The 20,700-nt window shown below is 39.5% G+C and overlaps 1 protein-coding gene across 3 annotated transcripts in view; it reads left to right on the top strand.

Annotated features, from left to right (window-relative positions):
• The window catches only part of Prdm5 (PR/SET domain 5), a 134,291-nt gene that overhangs the window by 57,897 nt on the left and 55,694 nt on the right, over window positions 1-20,700 (top strand). For 2 of the 3 annotated variants that reach the window (XM_048333511.1, XM_048333509.1), the window contains 5 exons: window positions 10,990-11,164; window positions 13,310-13,484; window positions 14,808-14,900; window positions 15,136-15,257; window positions 17,481-17,560. In XM_048333511.1, coding sequence (XP_048189468.1) covers window positions 10,990-11,164; window positions 13,310-13,484; window positions 14,808-14,900; window positions 15,136-15,257; window positions 17,481-17,560 — 645 coding nt within the window. The remainder of the gene's footprint in view (window positions 1-10,989; window positions 11,165-13,309; window positions 13,485-14,807; window positions 14,901-15,135; window positions 15,258-17,480; window positions 17,561-20,700) is intronic. The other variant, XM_048333510.1, reaches the window with a different exon arrangement.

The raw sequence follows: 20,700 nt of genomic DNA, 5'->3' as shown, positions 1-20,700 counted from the left end.
AAATGAGAATGGCCAATAGACATATGAAAAAATGCTCTACATCACTGGCCATAAAGGAAATGCAAATCAAAACAACATTGAGATTCCATCTCACCCCAGCAAGAATGTCATATATCAAGAAAACTAATAATAACAATTGTTGGAGGGGATGTGGCCAAAAGGGAACCCTACTTCATTGTTGGTGGGAATGTAAACTGGTTCAGCCACTCTGGCAAGCAGTATGGAGATTCCTCAGAAGGCTCAATATAGAACTCCCCTATGACCCAGCAGCCCCACTGTTGGGTATCTATCCAAAAGACCACAAACAAAATCACAGTAATGCCACCAGCACAACAATGTTCATCGCAGCACAATTTGTCATAGCGAGAAGCTGGAACCAACCCAGATGCCCCTCCATAGATGAATGGATCAGGAAAATGTGGTACATTTACACAATGGAATTTTATGCCTCTATCAGAAAGAATGACATTGTTCCATTTGTAAGGAAATGGAAGGACTTGGAAAAAGTTATACTAAGTGAAGTGAGCCAGACCCAAAGAAACATGGACTCTATGGCCTCCCTTATTGGGAATAATTAGTACAGGTTTAGGCAAGCCATAGCAGAGCATCACAAGGCCCAATAGCTATACCCTTAGGAACACATAAGATGATGCTAAGTGAAATGAACTCCATGATATGGAAACAAGTGATATATCACAGTTATAACTACTTTCAACGTCCTATGTGAATGTGTAGTTTCTATTATTGATGATGTTTTGTATCACCTTCCTATGTTTGTACCTACACTATCTCTGTAATCTTATCTGAGTATATTGGAAACCGTGTTTACTGGTATTGGAAGTAGGAAATTCAAAGGGAATACCAAATTCGAGAGACACGGGGTAAAAAAAGAGAAATAACTACAAAAGCAATACTTGCAAAACTGTTTGGTGTAAGTGAACTGAACAACTGGGCGGGGGGGAGGGAAGGGGGGGAGGGAGGGGGGCATGAGGGACAAGGCAACAAACAGTACAAGAAATGTATCCAACGCCCAACGTATGATACTGTAACCTCTCTGTACGTCAGTTTGAAAATAAAAATTTGAGAAAAAAAAAAAAAAAAAAAAAGAAATATCCTTCTCATTTGGGTCCTTAAATTTGGGCTGTTATTTACTTCATAAACCGTGTCAGGATGTGAGGATGGACTTCATGAGCTGAGAAGAGCTTCTATCTTAAGCTGGGCATCAACAGAACATCCTATGATTCTGATGCCATTTTATACTTCCCATACCAGAGGAGCTATTTTGCCACAGGTCGTTGGCTCTCCTTTTCCTGTTTTGTGGGAGGACAGACCATTGTAGGCAGCTTGCCCTGGGGACTTTCCTGGGGATATGAAATTTTACTATGGCAGACCTGGGTGATCAAATGTGCAGAGAAACAACTTTCATATTAGAAATACTGCCAGCGATGTAAACAAGCGACAATAAAAAGAAGCATCAGGGGCTGGGAATATGGCCTAGTGGCAAGAGTGCTTGCCTTGTATACATAAAGCCCTGGGTTTGATTCCCCAGCACCACATATATACAAAATGGCCAGAAGTGGCGCTGTTGCTCAAGTGGCAGAGTGCTAGCCTTGAGCAAAAAGAAGTCAGGGACAGTGCTCAGGCCACGAGTCCAAGGCCCAGGACTGGCAAAAAAAAAAAAAAAAAAAAAAAAGAAGCATCAGAGGAAGATATCATTTCTTCGGTCACAGTATCACAGCTTCTTCTAGCTCTGCTATATTTCTGTTACTTCTTACCAAGTATATGAAAACAATATGTCTACAATATGTTTTGGCATCCGTGTGTTAAAGATAGTAAGGAAAAATTACCTGTTTTTCTTTAATAACATACAAATAGCAGTTAAAGTAGCTTAAAGATCTTTCCTTTAATAGGCTGTCTTCTAGCAATAGGACATTCTTGTGTTTTATTAATGTAAGCTGCTATTATTAAATTGTTTAATTACAGCATAAGTTCAAGATATCTGTTATCTAGCATGAAAATAAAGCCAGTTGCTGGTGGATTATGCCTGTAATCCTAGTCAAGACGCTGAGATCTAAGAATCATGATTCAGAGTCATCCCAAGCAGAAAAGACTGTAAAACTCTTATCACCGAATAACCACCAGAAAACTGGAAGTGGTGCTGTGGCTCAAAGTAATAGAATGCTAACCTTGAACAAAAGAGCTCAGGGACAGTGCTCAGGCCTTGAGTTCAAGCCCCATGACTGACAAAAAAAGGTATGTTTTGAATGTTATCACCCTAATAACTATGTGAGATAATTTTTGTTAATTAGCTAGATATAGACATTTTACAGTATATATATTTCAGAAGCTCATTTGATATATGATGAATACATTTATCTGTTAACTAAAACAAATAAGGTGAAAGTGCAGGCCTACCTATATTGTTTTAAATGTTAACCCTATGTGTGGGCATATGTAAAGAAATTTATTATTTATTAGTTTACATTGTTATTTAGATTGTAGATTATTGGTAAGACAAGTAGCTATTTAGGGAAACATATAGGAAAGAAAGAAATGTATGTTAATCCTTAGTGACAGATAGGAAAGAAAATGAAATATTTGTTAACCCTTAGTGATGATGATGATAACTAATACATTGAATGCTTACTATGGGTAAGCAATTATATATTTATTTAGTATTTACTGTGGTGCTATGAAGTATAATTATTTTCTGTTGATAAATAGGAATGCTGATACCTTAGTATATTGTCTAAGGACTTTGATTCTATAGAGCCAGTTAGAGGTTAGGTAGAATTTGAACTCAGGTATTCTATTCTCTCTGTCCACACTCTTAACATTTGTGTTCTAACACCTTAAAATTGAGACTAATTAAATATTTTTCAAAGATGCTCTTACATAGTTTTGAAATCACTGGAAGTCTTCAAAATTGTTTATGTTTTCAAATTATTTATGTCATATATTCTTTGACTTTTGAAAGTTTCCATCTCCCCTTCTAAATTCTTTCCAAACACTGTACCTGCTTCTCATTTCTGTAAAGATTCTGTCTAACATTGTCTGTCATTGCCTCTTGTGTGCTGTTGGCTCCTTTTGGTTCATCTTTGCTAACAGCTGATGTGTTTGAACTGTAGTAAAGTTAATTATGTAAAGCTCTTGAAAATGAGCAATAATGACAATACCACTTGAGTCACACCTTCACTTCTGACTTTTTGGGGGTTAATGCAGATAAGAGTCTTACTGGACTTTCTTACCTGGGTTGGCTTGAATGAACCATAATCCTCATATCTCAGCCTTCTGAGTAGCTAAGGTGACAGGTATGAGCCACCAGCTCTACAGAAACGTAGAAGAACTAGAAGCTTTTTATAATGTTTAAAATGTTTCTGACTTTAACTTGTATTTTTTAATAGATTATGCTAAGGATTGTACAGCAAAGTTATCCTAAATTTTTGGAGCTTAAAGTAGTAAGCATTATTTCCTGTAGTTTTGAGGATGGGAACTCAGGGGCATAGCTCTGGGTAGATTAGGGGCTGCGGCTCTGGGCTTCCACTTCCAGACCTCTCATAAGATTGCAGTCAAGCAGGGTAGAGTTAGGCTGAGTTAGGGCAGCCTCGGTGTGACTGTTGGAGGGAAGTCTCAGGTCTTCACCCTATGGTCTTACTTGAGAGCTCAATGGGGGCTTTCATCTCCTGGAGATGAGAGAGAGAGAGAGAGAGAGAGAGAGAGAGAGAGAGAGAGAGCACAGGGGCATGAGTAAAAGTGAGAGCAAGAAAGACAGACTGATAGAGACAGACAGAGATGGTATTCTTACATCTTTGGTAAAGTCTTCCTATCATGGCACACCATATATTCGTTTTTTTCCAGTACTGGCAGGGAAACAGGCCCGACCTGTTGCAGTGTGGCGGGGACTACGGAAAGAGGTGCGTCCTGGGGAAGAGGCCTCACTGAGGGTCATCTTCAAGGCTAGAGTGGTCTTCAAGGCTGGGGACAACAGTCAATAATGGGGAAAAGCTACTGTGTGTGGCGATGGGCCAAGAATACAGAATTGAGCTCAGTTTATAGAAAAGCAAGAAGGGAAGCCATGTTTTGTTTTTTTTTGGTGTGTGTGTGTGTGTGTGTGTGTGTGTGTGTGCGTATGCTGTTCCTGGGGCTTGAACTCAAGGCCTCCGTGTTATCCCTGAGCTTTTTTGCCCCATGCTCTATGACTTGAGCCACAGCTCCACTTCTGGCTTTTTGGTGGTTAACTGGGGATAAGAATATTATAGATTTTCCTGCCTGGGCTGGCTTCAAACTGTGATCCTCCTATCTCAGCTTCCAGAATAGCTAAGATTATAGGCTTGGGCCACCAATGCCTGGCAAGAAGGGAAGTTTTTAAGTAGTAGACAGAGCATGAGCCAGACAAGTTACTTACTCATTCAAATGATCGCTTCCTGGCAGGTGCTGGTTCTGGGCCCTCTGCTCAAAGCTGCAGTTACTGGCACTACAAAGGTGATCTGCTGCCTAGCTTCACAGAAGTAAAAGTAACCACTGTAGCTTTGCTCCTCTGCATGACTTGACTGTGGCTATTGGATAATGGATATTAGGATGATTATGTTTAGTGAGATAATGTCAAGTAAACCATCTGGCCCCACACCTGTCAATGTACATGAGCCAGTATTTTTACTGTCACTATAGTTTACTAGGTTTGGAGCTTCTGTCCTTACAGTTTTGTTACAGTATATCACAGAGTTATATCTTATATTACGTTAAAACTTATTATCTTTAAGTAGTTGTACAGAGGAGTTACCATTCAGCAAAGCATTTATGAATACAGTGCATCTTGATCAATGTCTTCTCTTTCATCATCATTCTCCATCCTGCTCAATTCCACCTTTTCCCTCAATTTTCTTCCTTTGTAGGATATACATTGAATTTTACCACTGCACTTTATTTTACATTTTATTTTCAGTGGCTTCATTACGCTAGTTTCATGCATACATATAATATGCTTTGAATTTAAATGGTTAGTGAAATGAATTCACAATCTCATAAAAGGAATATCTGGAATCTGGCATGGGGGGGTGGAGGGGAGAACTCAAGGGGAGGGAGTAGGGGAATGCAGAAAGGACGGGAGGAGAATACAGCCATAATAGTCAACGCATATCCTATGAAATTAAGAAAATTGAGGGGATGGGTTGGTTTGGGAAGGATAGGGGAGAAGGATGAAAGGGGTGATATAGATCAAGATGCATTGCACCCATAAACTGATTTTTTGGAGGTTAACTCCTTTGTACCACTATTTTAAGGTAATAAAAAATATATATAGGCTGGGGATATGGCCTAGTGGCTAGAGTGCCTGCCTTATATACATGAGGCCCTGGGTTCGATTCCCCAGCACCACATACACAGAAAATGGCCAGAAGTGGCGCTGTGGCTCAAGTGGCAGAGTGCTAGCCTTGAGCAAAAAGAAGCCAGGGACAGTGCTCAGGCCCTGAGTCCAAGCCCCAGGACTGGCCAAAAAAAAAAAAAAAAAAAAAAAAAAAAAAAATATATATATATATATATATATATATATATATAAAGCGAGAGATGGAGAAAAGGAACAATAACTAAGTACATAAGTAGATAAATGAATCCAACTTTTTGATTAAAAAAAGAACAAAAACAGAAACTGAGATTATTCTTTATGAGGGAGTGCAGAATCTCATATTTCATATTAAGTTTATTCAGCATAATCATTTACTATATATTGATTATCTGACTTAAAACGTGAAAATAAAACACTTAAGGATATTTAACTTAAATACTTCACTTGTTATTAATACGATTTACTATTATATTGATTATCTGACTTAAATTGTTATAAAATTAAAACATATGAAGAGATTTCATGTAAGTTATTCTTAAGTTCTCAGTAGTGGGAGCCCAAGTTTCCCAAGATGTTCACGGAGTCACTTAGGTGCATTTACTTCTGTGGTGACTTGTGGCTGCACATGCAGTTTCTCAAGAGCAGCCAATATCCATCATCTCTGCTTTGCAGACCCCCCTGGCACCGTGCTCCTTGTGGGGTCCTGGGGAGCCCTCGCTGCTCTGGCCCCTCCCCTCCAGCTCCCACCCCTGGCATACCAAGCCCAGGGTGCTTGGTCAATTGGGCAGAAGAGCCCATCTGGTTTCTTTAAAATAATAGAAAGCAAATGCTTCCGCTTGAACTCTGGCCTATGCTTTATGGGAGTGTGTGTAGTTGTTTGGCAAAGAGTTTCTCAGAGAGAGCTAAGTGTGCACTTGGAGTGTGTGTGTGTGTGTGTGTGTGTGCGTGTGTGCATGCATGTGCACATTTCAGTCTACTGTCTGAGTATTTTCATCTCTTTGGAGCCAGGGACATCAAATGTTGATTTGCAGTATCACCCTGGACTAGCAGAGAGTAATTCCTGAGAGGTGAGAGAAGTCGGACAGATGAGGAAACAGCAAAGGCAGGAAACACGTATCTGCTGTCAGGTGAAAATGCTAGGGTATTTTCCATGTCCTACTTAACATACTTAAATAACACAAGATTAGTAGTTGAGACTAACTGAATTTAAGCCCATAAGATTTAAAAGGTATGGTAGAAGTTAGAAAGAGAAAGTTGAGGAAGTTTTATTTGCCAAAACATAATGAAAGAAATGTTTGTTTACCAGAGGGGAAAATGATACCACCTATCCTGTGTATACACATGTTTCCAAGCATTAAAACTAAAATCTGAGCAGGTAATGGTGGCTCACATCTATAATCTTAGCTACTCAGGAAGCTGAGAGCTGTCGATCACAGTTCTAATGTAGCCTGGGCAGTAAAGTCTGTGAGACATTTATCTCCAATTAATCACCAAAAAGCTAGAAGTCGAGCCCAAGTGGTAGAACCCTAGCCTTGAGCGAAAGAAGCTCAGGGACAGTGCCCAGACCCTGAGTTCACAGCCCCAGGACCAACACAATGAAACAAACAACCCCTCCCCCAAATCTGGGCATCCCAGAGTAAGCATGCTGTACCACTTGTTACGTGATGAGATTAGTTTATCTTCTGGGGTGGAATGAAGGAAGAAATGCTTTGTTTGTCCTTTCAAAACTGGAGATGCCTCTGATGGTGAGGATCAGATCGTTTTCAGTGGTAACAAACAGTACAAGAAATGTACCCAGGGCCTAACGTATGAAACTGTAACCTCTCTGTGCATCATTTTGACAATAAAAAAGAAAAAAAAAAGTGTTAGTCAAGTTTGTCAACAAAGTAGAGTGAATTACTAGAATTATCCACATTCAGGTCTTTTTCGAGGGAGTTGAGTTTCCTAGGGAAATTTCTACTCAAAGAAAACTGTACAGTCCTGCATCTAGTGAATGAAGTCAGTAATACGAGGTTAAGTATTAAGTGCTACCTTTCATCACTGAATTAATAAACCATTCAAAAGAAAGCATGCGATTTATCTTACAGTTTGGACCCCATTCAGTTATTGTAACTTGCAAAGCCAAGGTGCACCTCTGCCACAGAGGGCGCCGTATTCTGAGGGTTCTGTGGAGCCCATCGAGGCACAGTTCCTCAAAACCTGGCTTAATCACTTGATCATGGCTGCGTCCCCCACAAGAATAAGTCAGAGATGACAGCTCGGAGAATGGGTCAAGGAGACTCCCTGAGTGCTGTAAGAGGCGGTGATTTATTGCATGGAAGGCACAGAGCCTCAGGGAAGATGAATTCACAGATCTGAATGAGGGTTCCCTTTCACTTGGAGTTTTGTAGACTTTAACCTATGTCTACATGTCTGGGAAGTAATCAAATAAATATTACGGTTGATTTATGCCCACTCTAAGTTCTATCTTATTATATTGCACTTCACAAAATGGGCATTTTTCTGACTTTGAAAGCTGCTGTTTAGTGATCATTTTACTTAATTCACCCTAATGTGTAGAGATGAAAGCAGTGGCTTTTTCTTAGTTTCTTTTCCTGTGGTTAATTAGGCCTTTTGAGATAACAGCTGTCCATTTTATAACAGCTTACATATCTGTTTGCTTTATTAGTTTTGCAGACAGGTGGAGGCCGGAACAAAATGACCATGGTTGTTTTTGCCAAGCTCAGGGTTTGCCTCTCCAAGCAACAGAGTGTAAATGTAGATATGCTTTTGGGAGCTTTCTAGATGTGACTTAATTCCACACCTATTTGTCTACTTTGGAGTGTGGTATGCTGATGTAGCTTCATTTATTCTTACAAAATTTAAAGTGCACATCATCTATCTATCTATCTATACTATGCTATACATGTATAAATACATACATATAACATATATATTAAAACTATATAGCACACATATATCTTTGTATGTATGTTTATGTTAAAAATCTATGGGTATAAGCTGCTTAAATTAAAGGTAGAGCCAGTGTCATGTTGTATGTAAAGGTGGTATGTACTAATTCTATTAAAGTTTGTGATTTTTAATATATACTTCTAGAAAGTCTATTACTAAGTAATAAAAAAGCAGAACAAACGTGAAAATACATATTATTCAGGCCTTACAAGAAAGAGTTAAAACTATACCATTTTGGCCTTTTGTGACAACTTATATATCACTGAATGCCTCATTGTAGTTCACAGAAATCAAATGTACTCCTTTGCTTAGTAAGTCATCCCCAGTATAAAACTGATAAGGAACACTCTAAGGCCACGCTACATGGTTCATAGAGGGCTGAACAGAAGTAGAGCATTGCCTTCCCTGTGTGAGCACACAGTTTCTACCGTGAAATATTTACTGATTCCTGAGAGTATACGCTTTGGCTATTTCTTTTGATTCTAGAAATAATACCTGGCCTCTGGATTATCCAGACGCATTACAGTTCCAGCTCCTTCAGGTCTCCTCTTGGTTAGAAAATCAGGCACACACTTCTTGGGTATGCTGGTGCTAGGTTGATGGGGAGAGTCCTAGAAGTTAGCTCTAGAGTAATGGATTGATAGTTGATGATAGGAAACCTCAAAACATTGGTTTACTTCTGCATTGCAGTCTTTGCAGTCTTTTTATTTCTTGGATGGTCCTGGGGTTTGCATGCAGGGCCTGGATGCTGTCCCTGAGCCTTTTACTCAAGGCTAGCACTCTACTACTTGAGTCACAGCTCCACTTCCAACTTTTTGGTGGTTAATTGGAGATAATCATCTCAGGGACTTTCCTGCCATGATCCTCAGATCTCAGCCTCCTGAGTAGCTAGGATTCCAGGTGGAGCCATCAGTGCCTGACTACAAGTATATTATTTTTAAGATAATATGAGTAGACTCTCATAAAGCACTTGGCTTTCAGCATCCTTAGAAGCATTTTGAGGCTTTCCTTTTCTGATATCCCTGGCTTATTTTAAACTGTAGGTACATGATATCATCCCAGCAGCTAGCATGGGCAGGAGGAGCTGGTCTGGGGCAGGCAGTGGCCCAGTTGGGGTGGGGAAGGAGCACGGTAAAAGGAGATGTTTGCCCAGGGAGAGCCTGGCTCTGCCTCCCGCAGTGAGCCATAGCAGGCCTAGCAAGTGGAAGCTTGTTGGCTATTTTATTTAACGTAGAACCCACTTTTCAGAATCGTATTCAACTGTTTCTTTGTGGTGATTTTGAAAACATTCCATTTTATTTGCATTTGTTTGAAGCTTTCATTCTTTTTCCTAAGACCTGACTAACATGAATGAAATAAGAAGTTGATAGATTCTACTTGTTTGTTGTTTTAAATGCCTTTGTCATTTTTTTGGCTTCACCTTTTTCCCTTATTTTACCGCATTCTTTCCTTGTTGTCCAAAACCTTATTTTTTTTCTTTTTCTCATACGAGGGGCTGAATTCAGTGTGTTATGCTCACTTGGCTTGCTTGCTTGAGGCTGGCAATGTACCATTGAGTCACACCTCCAGCCCAGCTTTTAGCTAGTTAAATGGAGATGGAGTCTCATGGGTCTTTCTGCCTAGGCTGGCTTCAAAACTTAATCCTTCAGGTCCCAGACTCCTGAGTAGCTAGGATTATAGAGGCATGAGCCGCTGGGTTTCAGCTAAAAAAACAACTGAAAATCCTATTTTGATTAAGCTGTTCTATCAGTTTTGCAACAAAAAAATCAGTTAATGTAATGGTCAACTTTGTTTTATTTTCTTCTTCTGGGCTTTGAGAGGCCAAAAGATGAGGGGTGTGTGTGTTTGTGTGTGTGTGTGTGTGAGTGATGGTTCACAAATATATTGAACTATCCAGACGTCTATTCTTTTTGGCAATTTTTGGCCCAGACTTTTGGAAATTCTTCCAAGGAAATAATTTGTTTGCCATTCTTCTTGTTGGCTTTGGAATGTAAAGGTTTTTTCTATTCCATGGTCACATTTAACATTACTTATAATGGAATCATTCGTATTTCATTGCTGTCTGAGTGTGTGTGTCTGACAGCATTGCCTGACAAACAACGTTTACAGTTTTCCACAGCAGGTATTATTTTTGTATAAGGCCAGTTCATGTTGCCGACTTAATTTAAAAGTTAGGTGTTTATCCCAGTTTCTTCTGATAGAGATATAAATTCATCATCCTTTTTAGATTGATTTTTTTTTCCTCTAGAGCACAAATAACAGGATTACCATGTACAATTTTTTTTTTTTTTGGCCCGTCCTGGTGCTTGGACTCTGGGCCTGAGCACTGTCCCTGGCTTCTTTTTGCTCAAGGCTAGCACTCTGCCACTTGAGCCACAGCGCCACTTCTGGCCATTTTCTGTATACATGGTGCTGGGGAATTGATCCCAGGGCTTCATGTATATGAGGCAAGCACTCTTGCCACTAGGCCATATCCCCAGCCCTAATCATCATCCTTTTTATAAAAAAAAAACAAAACAAAACATTTTTTACTGGTCACTGTCTGTATCAGTGGGAGATACTGAAGAAAAAAAAAGCCCCAAACAAAAACTATGATGATAACTTTGCATGATACTTGAGGATATCTTACAATGATTTTGTCATTGCTCTCAGGAAATAGTGAGTGGCTCAGGGTTTTGTTTCAACTTCCATTTCAGGAAGGAGAGAACATTTTCTACTTGGCACTTGAGGACATAGAAACAGACACAGAACTTCTGATTGGCTACCTGGACAGCGACATGGAAGCGGAGGAGGACGACCCACAGATTGTGTCAGTGACAAGCGAAGAGGAAGAGGAGAATACGGCTGCACAGCCTGCAGCTGGCAGGAAAGGTGCTGTGTGGATCAGATCATCGGAGAGCTGAGAGAAGGAAGTTGTGGAAGCAGTCGTGCTTGCACTATTAGAATTTTAGCTGCACTGTAGTGTGTTGTTGATAGGATAGTGTTTTTGTCATGCGCTGTGCTCTTCTGACTAGCTCGAGAAGCACTTTGGAGAGAGGTAGCAGAAAGACTCTGTAGGACAAGTAAGGTCAGGGCTGGTTGCATTGTCAAGGGGAGAGTTTGTGGACCCCTTAGCTTTCTAGTTAGATGATAGACAGTGGAGATTTTCATTTGTTACTCCTAAAACACTTAGTGAGTCCCTAACTCTTGTGGGAAAAGGTTGGAGAAGAGGTAAAGCCCAACCCTGATTTCCAACCTTCAGCCTTATTTGAGATCCTCTGGGATCCTAGAACTTCTGGATAGTGTTGTGAGTTTGTCCGGGTTTGTAAAGGAAAACCTATGATGACCCTAGGTCAGACCTGCTTATTCATTTAATCCTGCCTCCGAAGAGCTAGATGTCACTTGCTTGTCCACAGTTGTGGAAGGAGCAATTACTTTAGGACCTCGTTTCTGTTATCTCATGTTTTATACCTGAAGGAAGCTTGAGAGAAATAGGAATAATGTTTTATTGCTCTAATAGGCTTGAGTAAATTTATAAAGACCCGAAGATCTTTTGTTGAGATTTCTGGAGTCTGTGGAACTAGGTGAGGTGCCGTCACTTTCGGTGTCAGGTGAAGGCCTGTTCTCCTTCGATAGTTTTCCTCAGATGTGTCCTCAAATGAGGGAAGGGCGTGGAAGGACAGATGCACATCTCTGCAGGACAGTGATCACCAGTGGGTGAGGGCAGAGGCTTCAGGACCACACTGAGACCACTAAAGTTCTCAGTTCTTCGTACTTTGCCTTCGGGGCTTAGGTTTCAGCCTGTGAATTGAGGGATTTAGAGGGTGCCTGAGCCCTGATACTTACTGGATTGCATTTTTCAATTCAGTTGTGACATTGGTTTTACTTGTTGCAGTGATTATAGTGTTTTTCATAGGAATCTTGTATTCTAGCTATGGTTTTTGTTGTTTTGTTTTTGGTTGGATGATTTAAGAACAGGTTTAGTCTATTCTGTTTTCCCAATATGCATTATACTCTTCAAAACATCAGATTTGGGATGATAGCAATTATCTCTTCTATTTTACTTAATTTTTTTCTCTGTTACTTCCAACACGTGTCACTGTTATATCCATTATTTTAATTTAAAAGTAAGTTTTCAACTTACCATTTAGTGCCCAGAACATTTTTTTTTGGTTATCGAAATAATGTATTCCATTTTCTTTGTAAAAAGAGTAAGTAGAAACGTAAAAGATTTTCTGAAACATAAGAACCCAGAGTGTGTGTTTGTGCATGCATCATAACTGGGGCTTGAACTCGGGGCCTTGAGCTCTTGCTTGGTATTTTTGCTATTGGCTGACATTGTACACATAAGCCATATCTCTAGTTTGGCTTCTTTGCTGGTTGACTGGAGATAGAGTTTGGGGATTTTACTTATTTTTAAAAAAATTTTTTAGCCTGCGCTAACTTTGAACCATGGTCCTCAGACTATAAGCTTCCCGAGTAGCTAGGATTACCAAAGTGAGCTGTGAGCACCATTTTAGAACTCTTAGACCCATTTATGAAAGCAAAGAAACAAAAACCCCAACAGAAGAAAGAATAGATGGGTCAATTAAAAATGCAAATTGTCTGAGTGCTAAGGGTTCTCATCTGTCATCCCAGCTACTCAGGAGGCTGAGATCTGAGGATCGAGTTTGAAGCCAGCCTGGGCAGGAAAGTCTGTGAGACTCTTATCTCCAGTTCACCACCACAAAGCCAAAGTGGAGCTGTGGCTCAGAGATAGCACCCAGGCTCTGAGTTCAAGGCGCGCATGTGCTTGCACACGTGTGTGCACACACACACAACATTGAAATTGATTTTGTGTTCACTTTGTGAAACATTAGTGAAAGATTTTTAATATAGTGGATTTCTGTTTGGAAACACTTTCTTTTTTTATTTTGTAATGGAAGTTAATACAAATTTTCAGCATTAAAACAGTGAATCTGATTTTAAAGTCAGGGTGGAGCTGGCAGTTGCTGGCTGTGGATCTGTGCTATAGCACGCTTCCTTCTTCATATACAGATCATTGGGGCTGTGAAGAGGGGCACGCCTGTCCCCAGTGCGAGCTGAGCTTCCCCAGTGAGGACGTCCTTGCCCAGCACGCTCACATACTGCACCAGAGGCCTGCAGAGGAGAAAGAAGTGAAATGCAAGGACTGTGGGAAGAGATTCCCAGTCAAGCAAGCTTTGCAAAGACAGTGCGTATATCAAAGCCTATCGTGCAAACCATAAGCTAACACTTAGCTAGCTAGACTCATAGTTTTTCATCTGTGTGTGTGTGCATGTGTGCACGTGCGTGTGTGTATGTGTGTGTATGAGAGAGAGACACACACACAGAGAAGTCTGCATTGGTATTAACTCATCTCTTCTGACTGTACTGTGCTCACTATTAAAAATTCTGAGTTTTGAAATTAGTAGGGAAACACTATTCTAGTCAGTCTTAATGTGGTAACGTGTCAATAAAAATCAATCTGAAGTGGATCCACACTTACCTGGAATTGAGTTCTGCATCAAGCAGTGCTTTGAAGTGATAGGTGAAGTTTCCATGTGTTACAGACTTGGGAATCAATTACAGAAAAGTTTAAGAAGTGGCAGGAAGAATTCATAGCTTTTTTGAGGAGCCTGTTTTATTTAATAGACCTTTGGGGGAGTAGTGTAAACATGGTCAGGTAAAATTATGACAGTGGGATGAATTAAATGTTTCTACCCATGTTTCTATACTCTTGTTAATTTAACAACATAAAATTTGTTACCTGTTCATTTAAGTATTTAATAAGATTGTGTTCGTTACCTTAATATAAGAAGATTTTGCCACAGTCTTAATGTTCCTTGGTTTCACCCATGTAAAATTCTAATATATGTTGTTTCGTATTAAGATTATTTCCATGTATTATGTACACCAGGTTTTGCTTATAAATTTTCAAAGTAAAAATTCCAGCACAGACTTAAAAAATATTTAAAAAGTCAAACTTGTATAACATTAGGAAATTAGATATTTAGGGATTTTATAATAGTTTTATTTTTCTTTATTTAGTTTGTTGGCAGTTCCGAAGTTTGAACTCAGGGCCTCACACTTCCTCCACGTTTTGGCTCTCAGCTGGTGCTATACCACGTGAGCCGCGTCTCCAGTTGGCCACTACTGACTGGCTCAGTGGAGATGGAATCGCTGAGACGTCTCAGGCTTCTCATCTCTATCCTCCAGTGTCTGGAGAAGCTAGGACTACAGGTGTGAGCCACTGGTGCCCAGCTAGAAAGAGGCCCCACAAGGGCCATGCGTGTTTGCAAATAGACTTTCTATCCTCAGTCTAGTTTTGCTGCATAGAGTATTATATACTTCCTTTGAGAAATACCCTCACTGACATGGAGCATGTGGATAAATGAATTGCTATTAAACATTTCCAAAGGCAAAAGACAGCGTGAAGAGGGTTGTGACATGACTTTGCGTGGAGTTAGCATGTTCTCATGTGCTTTGTCTTAGAGTTCTGTTTTTTGTTTTTTTCTTTTCCCCCATTTCCTCTTAGTGTCCTACACTGCACAGTGAAAAGCAGCCCGAAGCATTCATCACGAAGCTTTCAGTGTTCCGTTTGCAATTCCTCCTTCAGTTCAGCGCTGAGGTTTTGTGTCTGAGTTTTGAAATGACTGTTACGTACTCTTGGGTGGTTTATTTTTTGCATGTGACTGATGGCATGGAATGCTTTGTCTTTCACCTGTGTAAAACGCATGAGTTTGGCCTGGAACTCCGGAAGGAGCGCAGCCCTGGGTGCTTGTGACAGAGCCTGCCGTGCTGTGTGTGCTGCACACACATGCCCAGCCTCTCTCCTTCCTCCCCTCTCACTGCTTGCCTTGCAGTTTTGAGCAGCACCAGGAGGCTTGTCCGGGCAGTGCCAGGTTTGTGTGCAAAGCGGACAGCTGTGGGAAGAGACTGAAGAGCAAAGATGCCCTGAAAAGACACCAGGAAAATGTCCATGCTGGTATGTCGTGGGAACGTGGCTTGTAATCTGCTTTTCATTCTCACTCCTGAGAGGAGAACAGGCTTTTTTCCATTGTGTTTCACCCATATGTGGAAGGTTTTTTTTTTTTTCTTTGTTTCTTTTTCTTATACTGAATGATATTTTTCAAGTTGATTTCAGCAGCCTTCGCCATTTTCCCATTTCTGAGTTAATCCTAACTGGACACTAAGCAGAATCCATAAGTTGAGCATAGTGTTTGCACCCATGAAGAATGATGTGTTAACAGTTTTCATGTTTCACTGTGAAATTTTGTCTATAAATGGTTGAAATGGGCTATTTTAGCTGTATCTTAAAACTATTAAGGGAGCTACTACTGGAAAATTCACTTCTTTTAACATGTATATGTCTACAAAAGTAGAGAAAATTCCTCACTACATTTTTGACTTGGGAGTTGAATATCATTTTAATCCAAATTGACATTTGGATTTAGTACAGCTGGTAATCACTGGAATTCCGCCTAATAGTTGAGCTAAAGAACAAAACCAGTATTAAATTGGATTGTCACTTAGTTTATCGTCTCAGTTCTTTGAAGACCATTAGTAAATGGACTTAGTTCGAGATAAATCTTTTGCACTGGCTTGAACCAATGACTCTATTGTCAGAGTTTACTTTTGACTTCCTAAAAAATTGTATTGTTATTATAAAGATGATGCGCACAATTGTTATAGTTGCTGAAGTCAGGTAAAGAGTGCATTTCTTTGTGGACAGTGTTACCCACCTTTAACATCTTGTGTATGTGCCTTGAAGGGGTTGAAGCGCTTGAAGCTGTGCTTGCTTTGTGCATGTCCTGATTATGTGTGCAACCCATGTGTTCAACTTTCCCCTTTGCTTCTTTCTAGAAAGAGAGAAATTCTCCTCAGGATAAGGGGAAAGGTGGGCTTTTTTTTCCTTGTTTTTTTCTCAAGGTCAGAGGAGCAGATTAATTGGTACCCAGCATATGAACCCTAGGTTTGTTCATCATCTACAACAAAATCAAGTGTAATAATCATAAGATTACAGAGACCCATTGAGCCCCACACTAAGGGTGGACTAATCAGAATTCTGGGTGGTGGAAGGTAGACCTATAGGAAATAACCTTAGCTTCGTTCCCATCGCTGGAACTTGGCATTGTTCTTTTCTGTTTCTTCCTTCAACGAACACATGGTCGATAGGTGGAAAATGCATTTTCCAACTTTAAAGTATACTATGATTGTAGAGGCAAGCATGATTTTTTTTTTGATAGACTTGCCTACATTTTTTTTTAAACAAAATGATGTTCTGGTTAAAATGCTGTTCTTAATTTTCTCCATTTATGTCTGCAATGTATTGTAACAAAACTTTCATGTTAGTTTTAAAGTCAGCTTTGCTGAACTAAGTAAAACTCCAGATGCGCGCTGTGGTTCTGGCAGCGCTGGCCTTCTTTCTGGGCATGTGGTTTCCATGCGGTACATACACCCCGTGTACTTTGTGAAGCTTCTTGTAATTGGCCTTGGATATTAGAATATAATAGATTCAGAAAATTTGTGGTAATTTTTGTAGGAAATAATTTATAAATAGATATTTTGTTTTATTATTTTTTTTTGGTCCTATGTAGTAGAACATGATTTTTTTTTTTGAGATCTTGATGTGTTTTAGCCATGGGTCACAATGACAACGTTTGTTGAGTTTGGTACATGATTTCAGCTCTTCATTTGTAGCTTTTCTTTATTTAGTTAATTAATTTATTTTTCTGTGAACTCAGATGTTTGGGGGAAAATATTCCCTGTTGAGAAAAGCGAGGGGGAGAGTTTCATGTAAATAAGATAGAATTGCTTAAAGGGAAAAAGTTTGTTCGGCTGGGATTATAGGGGCATACCAGCATGCCTAACTTGTTTTAGGCAGTCTCACTAACTTTTTGACTCAAAACATATTCTTGCTGATCTACATCTCTTGAGTAGCTGCGATTACAACCTCTGGGCAACCATGCCTGACTCTTTTTCCCCCTTTAATACTATGTTACTATAAGAATACTAACAAACTTATTTTATGTTTGTAAAAAGGAATGTGTCAAACTGAAGACCTCTCTAAAAGGGTTTAAAAGACAACTCACTGTCTAGCTGAGTTTAACGAATAATTGTGTGTAACACTGAGCAGTATAGAATTCTCTGCTGTGCAAAACTTATCACAGATCATGCATACATATCATTTGTTTCATTTCTATCGTAGGAGATCCAAAGAAGAAACTCATATGCCCAGTGTGCAATAAAAAGTGTTCCTCTGCCTCCCGCCTGCAGGAGCACAAGAAGGTTAGTGTGGAGATGAACTTTCTGTAGTGTCGGCCACGCCAGCTACCCATTGATTTGTGTATGAAGACAGAGTTTTTCCATTAAGCAATAAATAACATTCTATAATATAAACTTTGAATGAATATAAGTATAAAATGAATATGCAGAAATGTAAGCTATAGAAGGATATATTCACCTAGCTACTCAGGAGGCTGAGATCCTAGGATCACAATTCAAAGCCAACCTGGGCAGAAAAGTCCCCATGAGACTCATCTCTATAATCAAACACTCAAAAACTGGGAGTGGAGCAGTGTTCAAAGTGGTGGACCACTGGCCTTGAGCAAAAAAATCTCAGGGACAGCACCAAGGCCCTGAGTTCAAGCTCCATGATTGACAAACAACAAAACAACATGAAAAATATTGTGTGTGAGTTGAAGCTAGTTCAGATAGACCCCCCAATAGAAGTTGTCATGTTTAGCTGAATCTTTTACTCCACTTTGGATTCAAGCTCTTTGAGTTGGCATTTGCTCAGGAAACACAGATCAACAAGATAAATCATCCATCTACTTTTGTGTATTTCTTATGTACTGGAAAAGGCCTTTGGCTTTGAAAGTAAATGCTTATTATAGGTGAATCTGACATACCAGATAAGTGTATACTACTTTGAAAGCCTAAAAAACTTTTCCAAGTATTAGTAGAAAGTGATTATATTAGGAGAACCTCAGTTTAATATTTATAATAAGTATACAAATTACTGTTACTGTTTTGATCTGAAAAGACCATCTGAAAAATATTAAATTTAATCACATTAGGAACTAGTTAATAGAATTTTTACAAAAATAGAATTAAAATCGAATTTAGACTTATTTATATCATCACAAGGTCTGAAATATTTCCTATCATACATTTTTAAATATCTAGGTACATGAAAATGTATCTTTAGTGAGTAAATAACAAAGGAAAGGGAGGATGGCACTATTGAAAGGAAAATTTCACTTTGATTTTCATTTTATTTTTGTTTCATTTTATTGAATCTTACCTCTATGTGTATAGAAATATTCATTTATTTTTGTTATCTTTAAGTAGTTGCCATTCAGCAAAGCAGTTTCTGAATAAAATGCATCTTGATCAGTATCACCCCTTTCAACATTCTCCCATCCCCCACCTTTCCAACTCATCCCTCCCCTCACTTTTCTTAATTTTGTAAGATACACATATTACAATTTAATTTGACAGAACACAAAACTTGTTTCATGTAGTAGTAAATCCAGCCATGTGCATGGTTTATCTTGTAGCTTATGAGGTGGTAAATATTGTTTGGTGTTTCTCAAGTGTTCTTCCCCGGGCTCAGTGATTCTGACCTTCGGGGGAAATAATAGAATAAGCAAGCACTGGGCCAGGGTTCCTCATGTCAGCAAACTTCATGAAACTTCTAATTTCTAAGTGGTGATTTTATTAGGTTGAGTAAGATCGTTAAATAGCCTTGGAACGTGTGTGTGTGTGTGTGTGTGTGTGTGTGTGTGTGTGTGTGTGTCTGTCTGTCTGTCTGTCTATCTGTCTGTGTTTTGTCCATTGTGGGGCTTGAATTCAGGGCCTAGGCACTGTCCCTGAGTTCCTTTTGCTTAAGGCTAACAGTCTACCACTTTGCACCACAGCTCCTCTTCTGGTTTTCTGGTAGTTAATTGGAGATAAGAGTCACACAGACTTTCCTGCATGGGCTGGCTTTGACGCATGATCCTCAGCGCTCAGCCTCCTAAGTAATGAGGACTACAGGCATGAGCCACCAGTAGTATTTATCTTATTTTTTCATAGAGGCTTTGCTCTTGTCGGAACTGTTCAGGTGTTAGTGTAGCTACTGCAGTTCCTTTACAGGAAGTCCTTACAGAATTCTAGTGCACAGCCAACTATTCTTTTCCTGCCTCCTGATCACCTTCATCCCTTTAGGTGGTTTCTGATGGGTTTCCTTCCTTCCTTCCTTCCTTCCTTCCTTCCTTCCTTCCTTCCTTCCTTCCTTCCTTCCTTCCTTCCTTCCTTCCTTCCTCCCTCCCTCCCTCCCTCCCTCCCTTCCTTCCTTCCTTCCTTCCTTCCTTCCTTCCTTCCTTCCTCCCTCCCTCCCTCCCTCCCTTCCTTCCTCCCTCCCTCCCTCCTTCCTTCCCTCTTTCTTTCTTTTTAAAAATTCATTTATATTGTTATTGTAGCAGTGATATACAGAGGGGTTACAGTTACACGAGTACAATCTTTTGAACCATGTCTCCCTTTCCCTCTCTCCCATCCCCACCCACAAGATGTACAGTTCATTTTCCACCTAGTATCTAGTGAGTTCCGTTGAAGTATTTGTTTACCTTTATTCCACTTTTTCTGTGCCACTCCCTGCCTTCCAAACACAAATTAACAAACAAGACAAAAGGAAAAGAAAACAAAAGTGCCAATAACAGCAACTAAGAAAAAAACCTTCAACAACCCAATGGGTTGAAGACTTAAAGAGAGATTTCTGAGATGAAAAAGAATGGCCAGTAGACACATGAAGAAGTGCTCATCATCTCTGGAAAATCAAATGCAAATCAAAACAGTGTTGAGATTCCACCTCACCCTAGTTAGAATGACCATTATCAAGAAAACTAATAATAACAAGTTCCCAGCAGAGATACAGCCAACTGTTGGTGGGAATGTAAGCTGGTTTAACCACTCTGGAAAGTATTAAGGAGGTTCCTCAAAATACTGAACATAAAGCACCCCTGTGACCCAGCAATCTCACTCCTGGACATTTAGCCAATGTAACACAAACAATGCCACACTAAAGTGATCAGCACAATCATGTTCATTGCTGCATTGTTTACCATACCCAAGATATGGAATCAACCCAGATGTCTCCCATTGGACGAATAGATCAGGAAAATGTGATATATACACATATATCACATTTATATATATATTTATATATCATATATATATATGAATTCTACTTGTCCATCAGAAAGAATGATATTTTGCCATTCATAAGGAAATGGAAAGACTTGGAAAAAATTATATTAAGTAAAGTTGCACTGTTTTTCTCATTTGTTATAGCTATAATGTGCATATAAATCTACAAGTAAACACATTGAATGATTAATATTTAAACACTGTGTCATGATAAATTACATAGGTCTGTAGGCATCAGT

This window comes from Perognathus longimembris, chromosome 24 (genome assembly GCF_023159225.1).
Source record: "Perognathus longimembris pacificus isolate PPM17 chromosome 24, ASM2315922v1, whole genome shotgun sequence".
NCBI classification, from domain to species: Eukaryota; Metazoa; Chordata; class Mammalia; order Rodentia; family Heteromyidae; genus Perognathus; species Perognathus longimembris.
The sequence above is the reverse complement of the archived record's forward strand: the minus strand, read 5'-3'. Positions and strand labels throughout refer to the sequence as shown.